General features: G+C 50.9%; 1 protein-coding gene across 1 annotated transcript in view; it reads right to left on the bottom strand.

Moving 5' to 3' along the window:
• Positions 1–2441: 2441 nt before the first annotated feature.
• CLEC2L (C-type lectin domain family 2, member L) overlaps positions 2442–18786 on the bottom strand; it is a 30935-nt gene continuing 14590 nt past the window's right edge. Inside the window, exons 3-7 of the mRNA XM_010855022.1 lie at positions 18702–18780; positions 8224–8298; positions 5757–5923; positions 4708–4808; positions 2442–3143 (exon numbers count right to left, since the gene is read on the bottom strand). Coding sequence (XP_010853324.1) covers positions 3032–3143; positions 4708–4808; positions 5757–5923; positions 8224–8298; positions 18702–18780 — 534 coding nt within the window. The 3' untranslated portion in view covers positions 2442–3031. The remainder of the gene's footprint in view (positions 3144–4707; positions 4809–5756; positions 5924–8223; positions 8299–18701; positions 18781–18786) is intronic.

Raw genomic sequence — 18786 nt, 5'->3', positions numbered from 1 at the left:
GCCGGATTCTTTACCAGCTGAGCCACAAGTGAAGCCCTACCCTAGACCTCTCCCTAACCGCCCCCACCCAACCCCCCAGCCCCCGACCCAGGGAGACAGCTCTGAGCTCCAGGCTTAGAAACCCGCAGAGGGTCTGGACTCCATGCTGCCGCCTGTGGCCTCAGGAGGAACTGCATGCCCACCCAGCCTGGCTCACTGCCCACCAGGATGGCGTGGGTGCCTGGCTGGGTTTATCGGTATTTTGTTTTGCTTTTGGTCGCGCAGGGCAGCGTGCAAGATCTTCCTCGACCAGAGATCGGATGGATCGCGCCCCCTACAGTAGAAGGCGGAATTTTAACCGCTGAACCTCCAGGGAAGTCCCTGGCTGGTTTATAACCTTTGAAAGGATTTTCAACGTTTCTCAAGTTTGGCGTGCCGGTGTTTTGTTTTGCTCTTGTGTTTCCTTCCTGGGTAGGAATAGATAAGAAAGCTCTGAAAACATCCATGACCTTGGGTCAGAGTTCCTTTTGTTGTTACTCAGTCGCTCAGTCCTGTTTGACTCCTTACGACCCCATGGACTGCAGCTGGCCAGGCTTCCCTGTCCACTACCTTCCTGAGTTTGCTGAAACTTATGTCCACTGAGTCAGTGATGCCATCAAACCGTCTCATCCTCTGTTGCCCCCTTCTCCTCTTGTCCTTAATCTTTTCTGCAAGAGGGTCTTTTCCAGTGAGTCGGCTCTTCAAATCAGGTGGCCAAGGTTTTGGAGCTTCAGCATCAGTCCTTCCAATGAATATTCAGGGTTGATTTCCTTTAGGATTGACTGGTTTGATCTCTTTTAGCTTTAGAGTTCCTTTAACTTTGCTGAACTGATTTAGAATTGTTGAGCCAGCCCAGGACAAACCCAAGGTTAGGCGAGCTCACCTGCCAGTGTGCCCTGAGGCAGCAGGCTGTGGAGCGCTGAATGAAAGATCAGATCCCAAGGGCCTGGGTTCCTATTCCCTGCCCTCCCACAGTGCTTCCTCCCTGCTCCCTCGTGGCTCCCTTCTTCCCACTCGAACCCACAAAACAGAATGAGAGCACAGCCCCGCTCCTTGTGCCTTGGGGCCCTGCCTGGGTACTGTTGGGTCATCTGTGGCAGCATAATCCGCCTCAGGTCCTTTTTAAGAGAATTAAATGAGGTAAGACTAGCATCACTGACTCAATGAACCTGAGTTTGAGCAAACTCTGGGAGATAGTGGAGGAAAGAGGAGCCTAGTGTGCTGCAGTCTGTCGGGTCGCAAAGAGTCAGACACAACTTGGTGACTGAACAACAACAGCAAAGCCTTTGATGGGAGGATACTGGTGAGAACCCCGGGCCTGTGTATGACTGAGAACAGGTGTGAGTGTGAGACACCCCCCTACTCACCCTTCAGCTCCTGCCCAACCCAAGCAGCAGCAACAGCAGCTGACCACTTCCTCAGTCCTCAGCCCCTCAAAACACTTCCCCACAGAAGCTGGGAAGGCAGTGGGCTTCAGCCAACCCCCGACAGGCCACCACCACCACACTGCATTCCTTTAACCTCTTCGTTACACAGATTCTATACTGGCTCCCCATGAAGATAAAATATGAAACCACAAAATACCCATATTTTACTAAATATCTGGAAAGCTTTCAGAAGAATCAACAAAACCGAAGCTGACAGTTTTGTCTGAAAACTGACAGTAAAAGTGACCAGAGCAGAGCAGGATGTGTTTCCCTCCAAGCTCTTTTCTCAGAAAAGGGGCCAGGACCCAGATTCACAGACGCAACTCCGAGGCAGCTCCCGCCTGTATCTCACCCGGCCATGGGCTGGGGAGGCCCAGGCCGCCCCACCGCTTGCTCAGGGCTCCAGGTGTGTGCTGGAGAGGGTGGCACTTGCAGCCGCTGCAGGCCCAGGGGAACTGCCAGCCTCTGCCCCATCCCCCCTTCCTTCCCCACAGACCAAGGGAGAACAGGAAGGGGCCCTTGGACCTGCACAAACTCTTAACCAGCCCAACATGCACATGATCTCCTCTCATCCTTCCGCCTTCTTCACTCCATCCTCTCCTAAGGCAGAATAAGCCATCCCCCGGCCATGTCCCAGAATGTTCTGGTGCTTCCCAAGCTGGCCCCTCTACTCCCTGTGTGCTCACTTGGGGGATACAGCTGCTGATCCCCCTGCCTGGTGTGGTGTCTGGCACATGATAGGTGTGAATAAATGTTTGTCATGTTGAGTCGAATAGTAATGACGCCGCCAGATGGAGCACACCCCTCAGACATCTAAGAATAACACAGTGGCCTGGCAACATTAAACAGTGCCCTGAGGCCACTGAGCGTGTTTTTGGCCTTGGTTCCTACATGTGTCCGGCCACACAGGTGCCTCTTGGTGGTCCCTCCCTAGACAGTCCTCCCGAGCCATGGCCCCTCCCCCAATCCACGACCATGGAACAAACAGCAGCCGACTTCTCTGGACGCCAGTCATCTCTTTATTCCACCGGTGGCCAACAGAGCAGCACCACGGACACAGCAGGGGCCTGCCTGAGACTCCGGGCAAGGCCAGAGAGGTGGATGCAGGGGCCAGGTGAGGGGGCTGCCCTTCCTGCCTCCCCAGGTGCCAGAAGAGAGATGCCTGGGGAGGGGGGTCCGTGTGTGCAGACAGTATGGCAGACTGTCAGCCCCCAGCCTTCCTCAGAGCACCGGGGCCTCCAGAGGAAGAAATGCTCCAGGGTGGGGCCAGGGAGAGACCTGTTGGGCTGACTAAGGGTAGACTGTGAACTTGAGCGGGCGCTGTGTGCACATGTGTGCATAAGCAAGTGCGTTGGTGTGCGTGTGTGTCTGAGGACAGGTGCCTACTGTACTACTGAGCTCGTGGGAGTTGACTGCTGAGCCACAGGACCTGCCTGGGGCCAAGGAGACCAGGGACCAGGACTCAGGGGTTGGGGAAGAGCACCCAGGGGCAGAGAGCATCCTCCTCGCTGCTTTGCCTTGGAGTGGGGCCCCGGGCCAGCAGGTCTCGGAGCCTGGTTGCAGGGTGGCCTCTGGCGTGACCCACCTCACGTGTAGGCCATCTTGCTGCACACCCAGGGCCGGGTCATCAGGCAGTCTGTCGACACCAGCCTGGTGGGCTCCACGAAGACGCACTCCCCAGGGCCCGCAATGGGGAACCTGTGGCCGGGAGAGACGAGACCAGGCACTCACCGCTGGCAGATGCCACCCATCGCTGGGCAGCCCCGGAGGCCCTGTGACTCATCCTTCCCTCTGGAGCTGCCCTGCTCTGGGACAGTCCGCCCCATAGACCTTGCTAGTGTGGCTCCCACCATCTCCCAACTCTGTCCACAGCTCCAATCGCCCTGGTGACGCCCACAGACGTGTCCTGGACGCACCCTACACTCCCCATCCGGCTTCCCCATCCTGCCAGGCTCAGCTCACTCATGCCAGGAGACTGGGACCCTATCTAGGACAAGCCTCCCCTGACCCCACCTCCCCACGGCACCCTGCCTGCACCTCTTACAGCTATTAATAGCACAGGGGTTTTTCCCTGCCTAAAATCATCCCTTTTGAATCTCAACATTTCTTCTTAAACTCATTTGGTCACCCTGACCTGAGCCTCCCACCACCAAGGTCAGAACAGGGGTCTCAGAGGGCATCAGAAGGACCCCAAGAGGGAGTGGGGAGGCCAGAACCACGTCAGAGTGGTCAGAGAAGCGTGGCCCCAAGGCCTGCTGGTTGCTGGGTGGTCAACATCCTGGGGTCCCAGCCTCCAGGGCTCCCCGGGTTCTGGGAGCAAGAAGCTTCCAGAAGGGGAGAGGCAGGGGCAGCAGCAAGGTAAGACTTTCTCAGCAGCTCTGAGAACAGATTGGGGATGAAGACAGGACAAGGAAAAAGGAGAAAAAAGGAAGGGGCAGTGAGGACAGAGAGAGGCACCGAATGAAGAGTGCAGGAGACAGGGAGACACAGGAACAGGGAAGTCTTCGTGGCCCGAGGGTCACATCAGGTCAGCAGCTGTGCCCGCACCCAGCTCCTCGGGCCTAGTCCTCCAGCCTTAGGGTCTAGATCAGAGGCTGAGGTTATTACGCCCCTGTGTGTGCTGACCTGTGTCTCCCTAAGCCTAAAGTGCCCCCCTCTCTGCTGCCACCATCACCCTACACATGCACCACACAAATCAGATGCTCGCTGCCACACCACGTGGGCCACACAAATAATACCATCCTGGCACACGCCACCAACACCCTCAAGGTGTTTTCTCTAAGAGGACCCTCCTGGGACCCATAGTTCAGATCCCCTTTCTCCATAGTAAAACTGTTCAGGTAGCATGTGACTGCCCAGCAGAGAAGTCCCAGCTTCTCCCCTCTCTCACTGTCAGGTGGGGCCATATGGCTAAGTTCTGCCCAATGCAGAGGGCTGTCCTGGGATGTCCTCCCCTTTCTCTGAGCCACACTGAGCCGTGCAGAGGGATGAGGGAGTCACAAGATGGAAAGAGCCTGGGCCCCTTCCAGCAGCAGGAAGCTCTGATGCCTACATGGGACAGGACCACCAAACCAGGCTGGACTTTACTGGGGAGGGAACAGTAAAGCCATTCCCACGCCCAGGTCTCTGTCCCTCACTCCTGACCCTACAGGTGAGTGGCTCTAGCTAACACAAAACCAAGTTCTCCCTCAGGGGGTTCGTCTGGGAGGCTAGGTCTTCCCCGGTTTAAGCTCGGTGGCCAGGAGATGAAGCCTCAGCTCACGTGTCCGGGTCAAATGGGTCCCCGTTGACCCAGTGGAATTCGTCCCCCACTCTGCGCAGGCCAATCCAGGGCTCCCTCCGTGTGAACTTGAACATGAATTCCTGCACCAAGGAAAGAGGGAAACCGCAGAGTCAGGTGTGGCCTCCTGACTGCTCAAACATCCACAGATGAACCTCAACTTGGAAGACTGGCTCTCAAGATGTGTGGACACCGTGAAGGAGACACCTCACTGCACCCCAAGACTGAGGAGCTGGGTTTACAGATGCACTGCAATGGCCTTCAAGGTACCTGGACTCTGGGGATGTGCCAATGGGGCAGGAACCCTGGAACAGGGTTTGTCTCTTAGCTTGGGGACCCAGCATGCCAACATTCCTGATTTTCAGGAAGCCTGGGATTGCTTGATGGATTATCTGGGACTGGCTGTCCTGGGCCTTTCTCTGCAGAAAGAGGCTATTAGACTGTGTATCAGAGACAAACAGAAGTGATTTTAGATTTTGAATTGCACGAACTGTTGCCTACAAAATCCAAAAATGGCCAAGAGACCTGTTCATTGTGTTACATTCATATTTCTAGTGATATAACTGTTTGGGGTGTTAGGTGGGACCTCAGATCCTGACATGGACTAGTTGAAGATGCCAATTTGATATACTGGAGTGGGTTGCCATGCCCTCCTCCAGGGGATCCTTCCAACCCAGGGATTGAGCCCAGGTCTCCTTCATAGCAGGCGGGTTCTTTACTGTCTGAGCCACCAAGGAAGCCCTCACATTTCACAAGTGCCTGTATAATTTGTAATGCTTACACTTAACTGTGTTGAGCTCAGCAAACCAGCCTTGGAATGGACGCAGCTGGCCTTGACAAGAGCAGTGAGAACAAGAGCCCCTCGTGGAGCTGCTCAGATTCCACTTGTGGAGCCCACGTGCACACCCCACCCGTCTGGAAACAGGTCACAGGGGGCACCATGTCCTTGGGCGTGGCTGTCCCGGGTGGCCCCGCCCCTTTCCCCGACACGCCCAGGCCCCGCCCCGACACGCCCCCCGCCCCGCACGCACCAGCTCTTTCTGACTCTGGATCACAGCAAGTGCCGCTTCGTGGCTGTGGCAATACTGCCGGCCCGTGTTCCAGTCTCTTGGTTCCTCCGAGAAGAAGTAGCATTTTCTTCCGTACAGCAGCCAGTCCTCCGGGCAGGGCGCTTCGCACTTGATGCAGCCCTTGGAGGCTGCAGGGAAAAGGAGGGACTCAGTAGCTGCCAGCACAGAGAGCCTCTGCCTGGCCCCCCAAAATCCCACTTCCCCTGTCTTTGGTGACCATCAGTCATTCATCTCAGGGGAGGGCCTGTCACAGTGCCTGGCAGGTCGGAGGCTGAGGACTACATGAACTAGGAAGAGCAATTTGGCAGGGACACCCCTGTGAGGGGAAGTATTATAGCAGGTTATGTTCTCCTCTCTCTCTGAGCTCCTGGAGGCCGTGGAATCCTAGAAACTCGGACTTAAACCTGGTGACCATCCTCTCTCTTCAGCCAGGGTGGGAACCATGCCAGACTCCATGGGCTCCATAACCCCCCCACTCCCACCTGCAGCCCCCCCCACCTCTGACCCCCACTCCCACCCGCTCTCATTGGCCACACCCTCATCGGCTACGCTGCGGAAGCGCTGGAAATTCCTTTTCAATGCTGAGTCTCAACCTGCCTTCCCATTGTGACCTAGCACCGCGGACCCAGGATCTGCCTCTGGAGTGACCCGGACAGACCTGCTCTGCCTTCTCCTTGAGGAAGGACCCACATCCCCCTCTTCCAGAACTGAACAGACACCGTTTCTTCCACAATCCCTTGGAGGGGATGCTCTCCAGACCTTCTCCATCCTGCCTGCCTCACTGTGATGCGCCCACATCACCCCTAAAACGCTGCCACCAGCACAGGCTGCGACACATCAGCTGTGCTCTGCCACCCAGCAGCGATCGCCATACCCCTTCCGGCTGCCGTGGATTTTCCAGTCTGCAGACTCTCCAGTGAGGAGAATCTGTGGGTACGTGCATAGGTGCACTTTTCTGGGAAGGAAGCCCGGAGCTTCCATGCAATTCTCTAAGGGCCTCCTTGCCAAAAGGAATTCAGCCATACTCTTCAACTATTTTCCTATGGTCTCCTTCCAAACCAGGCCCCCCTGCCCAGAACACGTGTAAATCACATTTAAATCTAAATGCAGGGTCTTGTGTTTATTTCTTACACAGTCGCTTCATTCACGTTGGCTCATTTGAGTTTTTAAGGATGAATTTTAATCTCGATTTCTTTTTCACCTGGCCTGTGGAACATCCCCCTTTGGGTTGTATTGCCTACAAATTCCATAAGCATATTTTTTTCATTTGTTCTCATATAAGAAGGTTGATTAAAATGTAGACCAGGACAGAGTCAAGAACAGGCCCATGGTACTCAAGTGCCCAAGGGAGCTACCCCTATGCCAACACCAATTAATTAATTAATGGGCACTTGGGCATTCCTGCTCAGTGAGCTGCAGGCTCACCTAGAAGTATAGGCCATGCTTTTCCATGAGGATGTCCGAAGACTGCTGTGCTTTCCTCCAATCACAATATGCTCTGTTTACACATTGCCCTGGCCTCCCAACACAGCAGTAGAACAGTTTAATTTGTAGCAATTAGTCTAGGTGGATCCAAGCTGGTGGTCACCACCTTCTTTTCTAAACACCCACAGTGCCCTGCTTAGCCTGCATGCCCTGCAAGTGCGGGTTGAATAGAACTGATATTATCCGTGGATTTTCCTCCCATTTTGAGGTCTTGGGATGCTTCTCAAAGATTAAAGACAGAGGTCCTGAAATCACTTTGGCTTGAATCCATTACAAGCAGCAAAGCCCCAGGTCATATAGCCTGGCCTGCCTTACTTGTAGCAGTTTCCTCTTTTTTATTCCTCCTTCAACCCTTTCAGTCCTGCCTGCCACTGGTGTTTCCCTGGACTCTCCTTCTCAGAATGCCCTGGTCTGTGTTCCTCCTGGTCTCCAGGAAACTATTCATTCTTCAGAGTTTACCACATGGGAGACCTCCAGGCAATACCCTATCACTGGACAAGGGAGTTGATGTCATACTACACTTTAAAATATATATATATCTCCAGCACTTAGCCCAGGGCCTAACACACAGCTAGGATCAATAACTGTTTGTTGAGTGAGTGAATGAGATCTTTAAGGCCCTTAACCCCAAACTGTCTCTTTCATGAAGCACTGCCCGCCTAACGCACACCAAGTTTGTTCAGCGTTCTTGAAGCATTTTTGTAATGGTACCTAAGTAACGTCTCCACTTTCGCTGCATGGCTTAGTTAAGGGGATGGATATAATCGATGTGTGAACATATTATTTTAGGCTAAAATGTCATCTAGAGCCAACACTCTATTTCCTATTTACTTTGACCCCCACAAAGTTGACGATATGTCTGGAACCTTTCTTGACCTAATTAGACATGCTTTTGAAAGGTGTGTAGGAAATGAATTACAAATGCTCTGACATCCATGCTCACCCAAGATGCTCATCACCACCAGGATGGCGAACAGAAGCACTGCGATGGCCCCCAGCAGGAGACGCGTGGTGGTATCTGAGGAGAGAGAAAGGGATTGATTATGGCCCATCCCTACCACCCATTCCCACTGCCAACCCCAAGTCCTGACACTGAGAAACTGGGGCTGAGCCCAGCACTCTGTGTTTGAACAAGCCCTCCAGGGAAGTGGCCCCCAACCTTTTTGGCACCAAGGACTGGTTTTGTGGAAGACAATCTTTCCATGGACCATGAGGGGTTCCATGAGGGAGAGGGATGATTTGGGGATGATTCAAGTGCATTACATGTATTGTGCACTTTATTTCTAATTTAATGCCAATGCTGATCTGATAGGAGGTACCAGTCCACAGGCTGGAGGTTGGAGACCTCTGGTCCAGGCCATCCTGGTGCTGAAGTCTGAATTGCCATTCTCAAGCACAGGTTTGTCTGATTCTGTGATACTTCTGCTTAAAAACCCTCCCTCAAGGCTACGCACTTGAACTCTTTCTGTGGCTGTTAGCACTTTCCAGTCTCTCATCTCCTGCTGCTTCTCTGCCTCATCCCTAATGTCAGCCAGACAGACTCCTTGAAATACCCAGTTCGCTCTCTTAGCCCTGTGGCTGGATCTTTGCTCCCAAAGTGCTCCTCTTCCACTGCTGTCTCTTGAAATTCTGCCCCACACCCTCCATCTTCTTCAGGAAGGCTTTCCTGATCCTCTGGCTTCTCCCTTTAAATTTTTATTTATTTATTGTTCTCACTCCAAATTTTAATTTGATTTTTTAAATGCTCATAGCAGGTTTATTCATAACAGTGCGAAAATGGAAAGAAGCTAAATATTTGTCAAAGGGAGAATGGATAAAATGTTGGGCATTCATTCAGTGGAATCCTGCACAGCAATTTTTTAACTCTCTATTTTATATTGGAGTGTAATTGATTAATAATGATGTGTTAGTTTCAGGTGTATACAGCAAAGTGATTCATTTTATATATGTATATATCTGTTCTTTTTCAAATTCTTTTCCCATTTAGGTTGTTACATAATATTGAACAGAGTTCCCTGTGCAATGCAGTAGGTCTTGTTGGTTATTTTAAGTATAGCAGCGTGTACATGTCAATCCCAAACTCCCTTACCATCCCTCCCCTCAATCCTTCCCACTGGTAACTATAAGTTCCTTCCCTAAATCTATGAGTCTGTTTCTGTTTCGTAAAAAAACTCATTTGTATTCTTCTGTTTTTTCAGATTCCACATATAAACGATATCATGCAATATTTGTACTTCTCTGTCTGACTTTATTTCACTCAGTATGACGATCTCTAGATCCATCCGTGTTGCTGCAAATGGCATTTAATTTGATATTTAATGAAAGAACGCTTATAGACTTTAGACACAGGGTCTTTGAAAGTTTTATTAATTGTGATAAAATACACATAACATAAAAGTTGCCTTTTTAACTATGCTCAAGGGTGCGATGCATGGTGTTAATTGCATTCACAAAGTTGTGCATTGATCCCCATGATCTACTTGTAAAACTTTTTCATCATCCCAAACAGAAACTCTGTACTGATCAAGCATTAACGCCTCATTCCCAACCCTCTCCAGCCCCTGCTAATCTCTCATTCACTTTCTGACTCTAATATTCACCTATCCTAAGTACCTCATGTAAATGAAATCATATCTGTCTTTTGGGGTCTGACTTCTTTTGCTTAACATATTGTTTTCAGTGTTCATCCATATTGTAGCACGTATCAAAATTTCATTCCTTTTTGTGGCTGAATAATATTCCATTGTATGATTACATACATTTTGTTTATCCATCCATACATTGACAGACAGTTAGATGGACTGTTTCCATCTTTTAGTTATTATGAATCATCCTGCTGTGAACATTGGCCAACAAAGATCTGTTTGAGTCCCTATTTTCAACTCTTTGGGGTATATACCTAGGAGTAGAATTGCTGGATCATATGATAATTCTACATTTAACTTTTTGAGGACACACCAAACTGCTTTCCACAGCTGCAACACCATTTTGCATCCTACCAGAGATGCTGACACCACGTGTTCTACTTTCTCCATCTCCTCACCAACACTTGTTAGCTTCCAGTTTTGTTTGTTATAGCCATCCTAGTAGATGTGAAAAGTGAAAGTCACTCAGTCGTGTCAGACTCTGTGCGACCCTATGGACTATAGTCTGCCAGCCTCCTCTGTCCGTAGAATTCTCCAGGCCAGAATACTGGAGTGGGTAGCTGGTCCCTTCTCCAGGGGATCTTCCCAACTCAGTGATCAAACCCAGGTCTCCCACATTGCAGGCGGATTCTTTACCAGCTGAGCCACCAGTAGATGAGAACTTCCTTTTTGTTTTTAAGTCCTTTAAAATTGTTTTATATTATATATGTGCATAGATGAAAGAACCACCTCCACAGCCCACCACTGGGTTGTCCACCCGTATGAACTTAAGTACCAAAGTCAAGAGGAAGTATCTATTAGTAGAAACGTCTACAGCAATTCAGCATTCCTGTGACATCCAAGTGCCTGATACTGTTTCTAGTAATTCATCTGTATGGTACTTCACAACAGATTGGGAAAAGAAACCTGGTCCTTTATCAAGGATCTGCAAAGCAACAGATCCAAAGTCAAGAAATTCTACCAGGCTTCACTACACAACCAAACAACATTGCCCCTTCCATAGAGGCAACTACTTCCAATTCCTTCAGCAAATTCTTTCGGTATTTACCTCCAAATCTCTAAAAGCTTTGTGTCAAGAAGTCAATACTGCTCAACTTTTCTATTTAAGACATTACTTATTGACGTTCCACAATAATGAGGAAGATTTAATTCTCTGCATTATTGTCCCACCCTGACCACTCACATACTACTTACCCTCTCAACATCATAGTTTGGGTTGGACTGATAATTTGGTGAGGTTTTTTGTTTTTGTTTTTTTTTGGCCATGCCACACAGCTTGTGGGATCTTAGCTCTCCTGACCAGGGATAAAACCTGCGCCCCCTGCAGTGGAAGTGAGGAATCTTAACCACTGGACCACCAGGGAAGTTCAGTGTTCTTTTCTTATGACAATGTAAATGCTGCTCCCAGCAAGCTATGCAGTGTATTATTTCTACACAACTTCTTGTTTCCCTGTAAGTAATTATTTCCCTTTGCCTACACTTCTGTGTGCTCATCCTGATTTCAATTCCAAAGCTCCTTTAAGCTGATGAGGCAAAATCAGGAATTCTACTCCACTTCTGTCTTAGTCTTCACAGGCTAACAAAATCCCCAGACTAGATGGCTGAAGCAACAGACACATCTCTCCCCCAGTTCTGGAGGCTGGCGAGTGCAGGATCAAGGTTACCAGCAGATCTGTTCTTGGTCAGGGCTCCCATGGTGGGGTTAATGCCCTTACAAGAAGAGGACATGGCACCAGAGCAGACAGCGGAAGCCCTCATATCCACTTTGCCTTTTTCTATTTCCTGAAGATTTTTTTAAACTTTACCTTCCCACTCTCTACTGAATCTTTTATTTTTACGATTATTTTTAACTTGCAAGGTTTTGGGGGATTTGTTGCTGCTGTTCCCTGAATACTCCCTCTTAAAACATCCTGTTCTTTAATGATGCGAAATTTTCTCTTCTCTCTCTGAATAATACTGACAGTTTTTTAGTTGATATTTTGTGGGGGAAGCAGGAGGGTTGGGGGAGAGGTGGGCAGAAAGTTTAGTCTATATAATTGCTGTTTTTTCCAAACTGCTTCCCCCACCCCCCCATTCATGTGTTTTAATCTCTAGCTTCCATGTCAGGGACTTTCCTCATACATCTCAAGATCCTTGGTTATTTGTTCATGATTAAGGCAGGAGGAATAAGACTATATTGGCGCCTCTGAGACCGTGAGAGGAGCTTATTAACTGTGGAGGTCACGGCAGGGTGACCTGGCTGGGTCAGTCCTCAAGGCTCTCTCTTTAACACTTGATTTTATTATTATTTTTTTAATATTTATTTATTTGACTGTGCTGGTTCCTAGTTGCGGCCTGTGGGATCTTAGTTCCCTGACCAGGAATTGAACCTGGGCCCCCTGCCTTGGGAGCACTGGGTCTTAGCCACTGGACCACCAGGGAAGTCCAGCTCTCTGTTTGTGGACCTTCTTGGGTTTCTCCTTTTGGGTCAGCGTCCCTGGGGGCTGTCCCTCTGTTTTCACTCCTGGAGGATGTAGTCTTGCCTGGGACAAGAGATGAGGAGGCCGTCCTCAGCCCTCAAGCCGCAGATGCTGCCTCGTTTGCTCTCAAATGTTCTCGTGTCTGGATGTCCTCTCTCCCCAGGGCAGAGGGCTGGGGAGAGGCTCACAGAGTGGGAAGAGGATTGGGGACCTGAAGTCTTCCTAACAAGGGTTCACCCAGCCCTCCTAACATCAGCTCCCTCTTCACTCACTGCTGTGCTGACCAGTGTGGGGTCCTGCGTGCTCCTCTGCTTCCTGAACTTTCTAAGCCCAGGGAAGTCAGTGTCAGTTATTGATCATTGATCATCATTGATCATCATCATTGATCCCTAGCTCCCAACTGTGTTGCTATTGTTTTCTCTCCTGTTCTTATTATTCTTGTGGTCTTTTTAAAAAATCCCTTTATTGGATTTTTAAGGGAAAGAAAAATGCATGTCTTCAGTCTGCCATCTTTACTTGAAAGTCCCTTTATTGGGACTTCCCTGGCGGTCCAGTGGTTAAGACTCTGTGCTTCCACTGCCGGGGGCATGGGTTCAATCCCTGGTCAGGGACCTAAGATCCTACATGCTTCAGTGACCCCCTCCCAAATAAAAGGAAAAAAAAAAAAAAAACCTTTTACTATTGTATTAGTGAGTTTCAGAAGGGAAAGAAAAATGCATGTGTTTAGTCTGCCATCTTTATTTGCAAGTCCAACAGACATTCGGGAGTCCTTGCTATGGGCATGGTTTGTACTGACAACTAAGCAGGATCCAGAGGCGGGTGGCCCCAGGCCCGTTAAGAGCAGAGGGCTGAACCCCATCTGGGTCAGCTCTGCCGTCCCCAGGGGCTGCGTGTTGTAAGGTTGATGCCCTTGAGCTGCATGGTGGCGCCCATGGCAAGTACGCTGTGTGAATCCTTCTTTTTCCTTCCATAAACACCTCTCAGTCCGCATTGTAAACCACTTCACCTGGGTTCACATCCCAGCTCTGCCACTTTCTTGTGGCAAAGTTACTTAGCTTCTATTTCATTTTCCTTGTCTTTAAGACAAAGTCATTATAGTATCTGCCTCTTAGAATTTTATGAGAATTCAACAAATTGTGCTTAGAGCAGTGCCTGGCACGGTAAGCTCTCCTTCAGTGTCAACAACTACCATCATGATGGTTATTGGCCCACAGGCTCCTTCTGGGCAGTTGTTCAGTCCTCCAGTCGTGTCCGACTCTTTGCGACCCCGTGGACTGTAGTACGCCAGGCTTCCCTGTCCCTCACCATCTCCTGGAGCTTGCCCAAGTTCATGTCCATTGAGTTGGTCCTTTGGGGTAAGGGTTGTACTTTCCTCACCTTTGGGTTCCCTCTAACAGGGCGCAGTCATCGCCTGGCATGTTACAGAGCACCAACTGGGGCTGGAAACGCACAGAGAATCTAGTTGCCCTGAATGACAATGCCCTTGACCATGTGTATATACACCTGCTCTCAGAGAAAGCGGAGTCTGTGCCCGCACCTCCAGCATCACCAGAATGGAGGACTCTCCTCGTCTTTCACGGGATAACTGCCCTGGACACTGTGCTGTGGACAGACAGAAGACACGCTACAGGATCTGACAGTTCGTTCACTCCCGAGGGTGGCCTTGGAGCTGGACAACCCCAAACAATGTGGTATTAGTTTCCTAGGTCAACATAACAAACCATCACAAACTAGGTGGCTTAAAACACCAGAAATGTGTCATCTCATAGCTCTGAAGCCTAGAAGTCCACAGTCAAGGTGTCAGCAAGCCATGCTCCCTCTGAGACCTGTAGGCAAATTCTTCCTGGCTTTGTCCTCATTTCTCCTGGTTTACTGGTGATCTCCGGCCCTCCTGGGCTTGCAGTTGCATCACTCCAGCCTCTGCCTCCATTGTCACATCCTTCTCCCTGTGTGTCTGTCTTCATGTGACCATCTCTTAGGACACCAGTCACATTGGGTTAGAAGCCCACTCTACTCCTGTATGCCCTCATCTGAACTAATTACGCCCGCAGTGACCATATTTCCAAATAAGGTCATAATCTGAGGAACTGTGGAGTTACAATTTCAACACATCTTTTAGGGGGATACAATTCAAGCCAGAACAAATGTCTAACTCAGCAATCCTTCCTTGTATGCACTGGCCTTTATTAAATGGAGTTTGAGGGTGCAGTTTATTTATGTTATAAATGCATATGATTTAGCCTAATGTTAGAAAGAACAACTGAAAAAAATTTGGCTTCCAAGCCCAGACAAATCTCGACAACGTTCATATCACAGCACAAAAGAGACTCATAGCTGACGTCCCTAAGTTGACAGTCAAAAACTCTCAAATGTAGAGTTTGGTAATTTTTAAATTTTTAAGAGGCTTTGCTAAATGCGTGTGTGTGGTTTTGAGCAGGAAGTTGTGGGTTTATGCCTAATCAAGAAACTTTCAACATTAAAAATTCAGAATTGGTGAGCACTGAAAAATCTATAGCCTGAGATTTGCAGAATCATCTGTGGCCCCCCTCTTGTACCCCCCAGGCTGCTTTTCATCACCCCCGCACCCCCAGTGCCAGAAATATTCCCATCTCCAATCACCTCCAGTCTTTCCAGCACCCAGATGGCAGCTTTGGATCACTTTTGCAACCTGTCCCCCAAGGCTGAGGGTGGAAGGAAAGGTTAATAGCCACAGGGAGAGGACTCAATTGGAAGAATTTCTGTTTGGCTTCCTATTTATAAAGCTAACTGTTCATCAAAGGAAAGTCTTAAAGACCTGGGCTCTAATCTCAGCTTTAGATTTAAGATGTTTTCCACGTCACTTAACCTGTGAAGAGGAAAAAAATATCTGCTGGAGGCAGCAGGGTCATCTGAGGAGCACACGGAGGAGAGCTGCGTGCGTCACAAGCATAACTTCTCTCCAATTAGCCTCACCGAGCCCCATGCCCTTGGTCAGGTCAGGACAGGGTAAGAGCTCTCACATCAGAGGGCCTCGTGGCAAACCCAATGGGGTTTCACCTGTGACAGAGCGATGTGTGCCCTTGGGCAAGACACTGAGCCTCTCTGAGTCTCAGTTTCCTCTTGTATAAAATACACACGACACTTACCCAGCCCGTGGAAGGGCAGACATGAGGGTTAAATGTGACGGTTATAGGAAAGCCCCAGCACGGGGCTGGCACACAGTAGGGGTTTGATAAATATTCAGCACGTGGTAATAAAGGAGCACAGCTCCCCTGAGGGCTCAGCTTGGTCAAATCAAGAAGTCTCAAGACAAGGACTTCCCTGGCTCTCCAGTAGTTAGGACTCTGCACTTCCAGCGCAGGGGATGAGGGTTCAATAGCTGGTCAGGGAATTAAGATCCCACATACCCCGCAGCTCAGCCAAAAGAAGAAGTCTCAAAACAGATGCTTGGCTAAGCAAGGGCTGCAAAATTGATCTCTTGGTCCACAGACATGGCAGACCACTCATTCCATAACGAGGGTTTCATCATGGGCTTATTAGGTGGGCCCCAGTTTGATCCTTGGGTCAGGAAAATCCCCTGGAGAAGGGCATGGCAATCCATTTCAGTATTCTTAGACTTCCCTGGTGGCTCAGATGGTATAGAATCCGCCTGCAATGTGGGAGACTTGGGTTCAATCCCTAGGTCGGAAAGATCCCCTGGAGGAGGGCATGGCAACCCACGCCGGTATTCTTGCCTGGAGAATCCCATGGACAGAGGAGCTAGGCGGGCTACAGTCCGTGGAGTTGCAAAGAGTCGGACTTAGCATGCACACAGTTCAGGGTGGGCTGTGGACTCAGTAGGCAGACCAGCAGTCAAAGGATTTTGGTTGAGCAGACAGTCACACACTTTGCCTGGGTTCCCCCACCGGGCTCTAGGGACTGGGGAAAGGGGTCACCTGCACACACCCTACACCCCAGCACCTCTGTCTGTGTAGCCCTGAGAGGCAGAAATCCTTCTCTAGCTTAGCAGGTGGGAAAACTGAGACTCAGACAAGTTTGAAAACCTGCCAGCACACTGGCAGTGAAAGGATCTGGCTCAGGCTTGGCCAACCCCAGAATTCGTTCTCTCTGCCCCTCAACAAGCTGCCTCGGCCCCTGCCCCACGATCTCTTCAAGCACAGGGATGTTCCCTGTGCCGAGAGGTGCGCCAGGACAGTGGGCCCTCCAGGAGTGTGTGTGGGAGGTGAGGAAGAATGAATGAGTTGGGGTGGGGAGGTGTGGCGGCCAGCACAGGGCAGGACCTTGGAGAGCACCATCCTGGTTTGAGAGCTCCCCTCTCCCCATGGGAGATGCGGCACCCAGGGAACACCCAGGAGATGCTCAGGGGACTGGCAGAGGGGAGGCCCCTGGCAAGGACACAGACTCCACGTGCTAAAACAATGGGAAAGGCCCATAGGCCCCGGAGGCTGAGCCCCCAAGGTCCACAGGCATCAGAGTGGGCCTGTTTCTGATGGACCATGTGAACAAGGGCAAGGGACCAGAGCTGCCCCGAGACCCAGAGTCAGGCGAGGTAGGGAGCCATGCCCGGACAGGTGAGATGAGGCTGGGCCACAGGTAAACACGGACCACAGGGTGGCCCGGAAGACCCAGTGTCCTGACCCCCTGGACCATTTCCTGCCGGGTGTGCAGCCTCTTCTTCAGCCTAACTTGCAGGTGGTTAGCCCAGTCACCCCTGGGAGTAGGAAGCAGACGGGGCCAAGGTCAGGATGAGGAATAAGACAGGAGGTGGCAAGCCAGAGGTGTTGAAAGAGGCCACACCACCTCTGAAATGGCCCTAACCCCTGGGGGTTAGAGCTAGGTTGGGGCAGATGCTGGAGAAATGCTTACAAATGAATGAGTGGAGAATACAGATAAGAGGCATGAGCAACCAAGAAATAACTTGGGTGGGAGGGAAGCAGGGTGTCACATGCAAATCTAACAATGTGCCTGGAGACACACGTCAAAGAGAGGGGTCTGTCCACCTTTATCCTGAGAAGAGGGCTCAGCTCTTCTCAGCCCGAAGCCTCTCTGCAAAAGTTCTTCTTCTCCAAGTTCCAACATCTTTGCCTCCTTTGTCCCAAATCACCACCCAGGTGTCCAGCTTCCCCCCAAGTCTGCACTTCCCCACCCCGCCCTCAGGCCATCCATGTCTCCTGGTCCACCCACCTTTAGGCCAAATGCAGACATGGCTGCCCCATCTCTCCCTCCTCCGCCAGGCCCCTGCCCTGGCTGCCACTGGCTATGTCCCTCCTCCGACCACAGCTCCACCTTCCTCGCTGACCTAGCCTTGGTCTGACCCCTCTGGGCCACCATCACTTTTCCAAGGTTAAACTCGCTTGGAAAATGAAACCCGCTTCATTTTCATTCTGTGCTTTAAATCTCTCAGTAGTTGCCTCAGACAAAGTCCAAACTCTGGCAAGGCCTGGGTCGCCGTTCACAATCTGGGTCCTCCGGACTCCTCTCTTCTCACCCCTCCCCGATCCTGTACTTTGAAGGTCAGTTCCCCACAAGGGACAGGCTACCTCTCACTATTTGACCCCTGAACATGTCACTCCTTCTCTTCCCATATATCTATGAGGTCACCTACTCCAGGAAGTCCTCCTATCCTGATATTCCTTCCCTAATGGCTGGGTAATCCAGCTAAGGGCTTCCCTTAGCTGATGCTGTCCGGGTCCTCCGCCTTGGGACTCTGGGTGTCAAGTTTACCAAGAAACTTCCAAAGGACCAGCCCTCTGGCCACACCTCCCACACCACACCACCAGTGGCCACCCAAGCGGACTGGGAGAACTCATGAACTTAAACTCTCTTTTCCACTTTGGTAACCGCCCCCCTTGGCCAGTCAGGGGTCACCTCCTGAGCCCCTCCGACTGAAAGAGGTAGGTGGGACCCCTGCAGGTTCTCCAGTCCATCACCTCCAGGCGTTCACCCCCACCTCCCAGCCAACCCCTTCTCACAGGGCATTAGCACCGCGACTGGGGTCTACAGCTTTTGAGCTTTGCCCAGGGCGTTTTCACTGCTGGAGGGTCAAGCCACTCTCTCAATGCTTCCCAGGTGAGTGCGGGACAGTAACCGCCCCCTTCACTCATGAGGAAATTGAAGCTCAGCGCGAGAAACCTACTCCCAAGGTCAGAGTGTGAGTTAGCTGCAGAGATAGGTGGTCCCCAGTTCCCTCCTCCCCACTGCCCCGCAGTGTGGCATCCGATGCCCTGACATCCATCCTCGGGGGTCCAGAGTCGCCCTCACTGCCCTCCCTGCCCTCCCCACGAGAGATCGGCCAAGGTGACTCTTGTCCCGCCTCTCGCGTCCCGCTCACCGCTTACCCTCCAAGGCCGCTTTCCAGCTGGTGCTGCCCTCGTAGCCCGACCCCGATCGCCGCAGCAGCCCCTCTGGACCGCGGCCCTCCGC

This window comes from Bison bison, unplaced genomic scaffold, assembly GCF_000754665.1.
Source record: "Bison bison bison isolate TAMUID 2011002044 unplaced genomic scaffold, Bison_UMD1.0 scf7180017864352, whole genome shotgun sequence".
In the NCBI taxonomy this organism is placed as follows: Eukaryota; Metazoa; Chordata; class Mammalia; order Artiodactyla; family Bovidae; genus Bison; species Bison bison.
This window is presented reverse-complemented; position numbering and strand designations above follow the sequence as displayed.